Source organism: Nicotiana sylvestris, chromosome 1, assembly GCF_000393655.2.
Source record: "Nicotiana sylvestris chromosome 1, ASM39365v2, whole genome shotgun sequence".
Lineage (NCBI taxonomy): Eukaryota > Viridiplantae > Streptophyta > Magnoliopsida > Solanales > Solanaceae > Nicotiana > Nicotiana sylvestris.
This window is the reverse complement of record NC_091057.1, coordinates 64365745-64370824: the sequence shown is the minus strand read 5'-3', so window position 1 is coordinate 64370824 and position 5080 is coordinate 64365745. Positions and strand designations below refer to the sequence as shown.

Below are 5080 nucleotides of genomic sequence, written 5' to 3'. Positions count from 1 at the left end.
GAGAAGGTGAGCATGGCAATAGAGGAGCCATTCGAGGCTTAGGAGTTGAAGGGAGATCGCCGGAGAAGACTGGAGAAGGGAATCGGCAGTTGAGGAGAGCTAGAGTGTTGATATATGAGAGAATACAGAGGCGGCGGAATTTGGAAATGAGATAGGGTTAGGGGGTCGTTGGAATTAAAAAAGAAAGGGATTAATACGGGTCGTTGATCTGGGAGATCAACGACAAAGATTTAATTGGTGCTGGGTCGGGTAGGTAGGTTTAGGGTTTGGGTCAGGTAGTTTATTATGAAATTGGGCTGGGGTTGGCTTCAATTTAGGCTACAATTAAAATGTAAATCTGGCTATATGTTAAATAGCCAATTTTCCATATATCATTTATAATAAATAATAAGTAATTTCTGGAAAATAATTAATATACCAAAATTATTTAAAATAGATATTTAACATTTTAAAAACATAGAAGATCAATTTTACGCATATAAACATAATTATATACTAATGGGGCTAATATTGCAGTTACATGCAATTTAGCTTTAAAAATACAAAATGCAATTATAAAAATTCATAAAAAATATTTTAACCATATTTTGGCATAAATATAGAAGTTAAATGACTAAATTATCACAACAATAATTTGGGGGATAATTATTGGGGATTTTATGAATAAAAGGGAAGGAAATAAATCAGTTTAAATCCTTAAAATTATAGGAAAAATTATAAAAACCTTGTGAATGCTTATATATGCATATATATACTATTTTAAAAGTATTTATGCATATATAAAAATATAAAAAAAAATTGGGTATCAACAGAGTCCACGCCTCGTGTTTGGTTGTTATTGGTAGTTTTGAGACTAGAGCCGATCTATTGTTGCTCAGTATGGTAGATTATGATGTTATCTTGGGCATGGACTGGTTGTCGCCCTATCATACTACTCTTGATTGTCACGCCAAGACAGTGACTTTGGCTATGTCAGGTTTACTGCGTTTAGAGTGGAGGGGTACTTTGGATTATGCTCCTAGCAAGGTTGTGTCCTTCCTTAAGGCACAACGGATAGTTGAGAAGGGGTGTGATGCATACCTAGCCTTCATGAGATATTTCAGTATTGATACTCCTACCATTGAGTCAGTTCTTGTGAGCGACTATCCAGATGTATTTCTGGCAGATCTTCTGGGCATATCACCCGATAGGGATATCGATTTTGGTATTGACCTATTATCGGGCACTCCATCCATTTCTATTCCACCCTTTTCCCTACTGGAGTTGAAGAAGTTAAAGGAGAATCTACAAGATTTGCTTGATAAGGGTTTCATTCGGCCTAGTATGTCACCTTGGGGTGCTCCGGTTCTGTTTGTGAAGAAAAGTGATGGTTCTATACGCATGTGTATTGAATATTGGCAGTTGAACAAGGTTATAATAAAGAACAGGTACCCATTGTCGTGCATTGATGACTTATTGATCAGTTACATGGTGCCAAGGTGTTCTCAAATATTGATCTGTTGTCGGGTTATCATCAGATGAAGATTTGGGATCCGGATATTCCAAAAGCTACATTTAGGACTCAGTATGGTCACTGTGAGTTCCTTGTTATGTCATTTGGGCTGACCAACTCCCTAGTAGTATTTATGCAACTGATGAATAGTGTAATTCATCCCTATCTTGATTTATTCATCATTATGTTTATTGACGACATCTTGGTTTACTCCCACAACCGGGATGATCGTGAGAAACATTTGAGGATTGTGCTCCAGACCTTAAGGGAAAAGAAGTTGTATGCAAAATTATCAAAGTGTGAATTCTGGCTTGATTCGCTGGCATTTTTGGGTCATGTGGTGTCGTGTAAGGGGATCAAGGTAGTGCGAAGAAGATTGAAGCAATGCAGAGTTGGCCTAGACCATCTTCAGATACTGAGATTCGGAGTTGTCTTGGTTTGGTTGGGTATTACTATGTCGTAGTGGGTTTCACATCTATTGCTGCACCTATGACCGGATTGACCCAGAAGGTTCTCCTTTCATATGGTCCGCAGAGTGTGAGGAGAGTATTCAAAAGCTCAAGATTGCTTCGATTACAGCCCCAGTGTTGGTGTTGCCTATGGGTTCAAGGTCTTACACTGTGTATTGTGATGTGTCACATGTTGGCAGTCACGCCCCGAGCCCAGGGACGAGACCGGCACATAGTGCCTCATCTATCCTTGCGTACCACTTGCAACTAAGAGACTCTGAACATATAATGTCATACTTTGGCTATGGGCCACATTACAAGATAATGTGTGATACAAGATATAAAACTAAATGGAGACTAACTCTGACTAATGTCAACATAAAGCTGGGCTGGAAAAGCCGTCATAATTACTACAACTGACAAGCCAACAAAATATACGTACAGGGCCTACAAGCCCAACATACTGCACTAACCGATAGGATACGTTTACAAGCCTCTACTGATAGATGTATTGTGATCGGAATAGGTCCCCGACCTATCCATAACCTATATACATATATACACAAGATATACACCACACTGCTAGACTCGGCAACTCCGAAAGAAGGGGAGCTTACCGACAAAGCTGAACTCCGACAACACCTACTGAGGAGGTCTACCCGTCTGTCTGTCTGAACCTGCACGCATAAAATGCAGCGCCCCCAGAAAGGGACGTCAGTACAAAATAATATTCCGAGTATGTAAGGCAATATACTGAAGTTGAAACTGAACTGATAATATAATAACTGAAAACAACTGGGAGTCAAAGAAAATTTGAAGATATGCTCATTTGCTGATACTGACTCAACTCTCTTCAATATAATGAGTAAAATAGTTGTCCGGTCCTATAAGGCTTGGTATATATATATATATATATATATATATATATATATATATATATATATATATATATATATATATATATATATATAACTGCTCTATTATAGTAGGCTCACTCATAGGCGCTCGGCCATACTAGGTTATGTATCTCGACCAACTAGGCTCGCTCATAGGCGCTCGGCCACAGCAGGCTAGGTAAATAACTTACCATCTGATCAGAGGTTGCCAATAGAGGCCTGACCATCAATTATAGCTCGATGGTAATGAAAATACTTTTAATACTGTATATATGTAAACTCTCTACTCTTTTGACCGGAAGAAGGAAATACTCAACTGAATATGCAGTTCCGATAAGAAGAATATGGTAACTTACAAAACTAGAAAAATATATGTATTTTACTAGACTAGCAAAATATACATAAATTCCGGGATACGAATTTTTCTTTATGCCTCATTATCAAACTAGTGTAATTACGATATCATGCTAAAATGAAGGAGAAACTTAGCCTTAATATACCTGGACTAGGGAAAACTACGTATAATATTTCGTTGGAAAACCTTCGTTGATTGAACGAAATTTGCCTCTGCTCCTTAAAGATTCACAGACAAAATTTGTTTCTGGTTCCTAAAATTTTGGAACAAAATCAGTGTTTCCTTAAAATTTTTGATAGGAAACATTTCTATTTCTTTGCAGTTTGGAAAGAAACTTGTTCTAACTTAAACTAAAACTTGTTTCAAACTTGTTCCAACGTTTCTTTTGGTTTGAAATTGTAAAAGGAAAATGTTTCTGATTCTTGAAGTCTTGGAAAGAGATCCTTTTTGAATTCTTTTGGTTCAAATGGTTTGAAATGTTAAGAGGAAAGTGTTTCTGATAATTGAAAATAAGATTCATGCTAGTGTGATAATTTGATCTTAGGTGGCCACATGTGAAGGTGCATAGTGAGTCACTTTAAAAAGGGTGGGGGGAGCTGCCACGTTTCTTGGGGGTGTTAATTTATTAATTTTTATCCACTTATTAGTTAACTGGGTAATGTTTTGTTACCCGGTAATTAATTCATTACCCGCATAATTTAAAACTTACCACAAATTACTTAAAATTTTATTTATTTTTGGAATACTTCATATAAACTATATATATTATACTACCATGGTCATATAGTACCTTGCATGGTACTAGTTCATAATTATCGGATATTATCGCTTGACCCGTATTTTATTCCAAATTGGCCACTTTCAATGAAACTCGTTTTCCTTAATCTGTGTACCCAGTAATCCTTCATAACACTTATTTATCGTTTGTTATAAATAGCGTAAGTACGTTAACGTCAAGATGATCTCATCCCTGAGTCTACGTCGGTTAACTAAAAAATATTTTACGTACAAAAACGTGAGATGTATCATTGGCCTTGGTGCGGTGTTGATGCAAGATGGTAGAATTATTGCCTACGTGTCTAGACAGCTGAAGGTTCATGGGAAGAATTATCATGTCGACGACATGGAGTTAGCAGCTATTGTTCATGCCTTGAAGATTTGGCAGCATTATTTGTATGGTGTCCTTTGTGAGGTCTATGTCGACCACTAGAGTCTACAACATCAGTTCAAATAGAAAAATCTTAACTTGCCGCAGCGGATAAGGTTAGAGTTTCATAAGGACTATGATATCATTATTCTATATCATCCTGGGAAGGCCAATGTGATGGCCAAATCCTTGAGTCGAAAGGCGAAGAACTTGGGCAGTTTATCATATCTACCAACAGCAAATAGGTCATTAGCATTCGATGTTCAGGCCTTGGCCAACCAGTTTGTTAGATTAGACATTTCGGAGCCTAGTCAGGTTTTGGCTTGCATGGTTTCTCAATTTTCTTTATATGATTGCACCAGAGAGCGTCAATATGATGAACCACATTTGCTTGTCCTTAAGGACACGGTAAAACACGGCGATGCCAAGGAGGTTTCTATCAGAGATGACAGTGTGTTGCAGATGTAGGGTCGATTATGTGTGCCCAATATGAATTGATTCTTCAGGAGGCCCACAGTTCGCGGTATGTATCAGGATTTGAGGCAGTACTATTGGTGGAGGAGAACGAAGAAAGACATACTAGAGTATGTAGCCCGGTGCCTAAATTTTCAACAGGTGAAGTACGAGCACCAGAGGCCCGGTAGGTTGCTTTAGAGACTTGAGATTCCCCACTAGAAATGGGAGCGCGTTACCATAGACTTCATTGTTGGCCTCCCATGGACTGAAAAGAATTTTGACATT

General features: G+C 37.9%; 1 protein-coding gene across 1 annotated transcript; it reads left to right on the top strand.

Annotated features, from left to right (window-relative positions):
* Positions 1 to 879: 879 nt before the first annotated feature.
* On the top strand, positions 880 to 4807 carry LOC138870701 (uncharacterized). Its single transcript, XM_070148535.1, has 2 exons — positions 880 to 1427; positions 4702 to 4807. The coding sequence occupies exons 1-2, from the start codon at positions 880 to 882 to the stop codon at positions 4805 to 4807; spliced, it is 654 nt and encodes a 217-aa protein (XP_070004636.1).
* Positions 4808 to 5080: the final 273 nt, after the last annotated feature.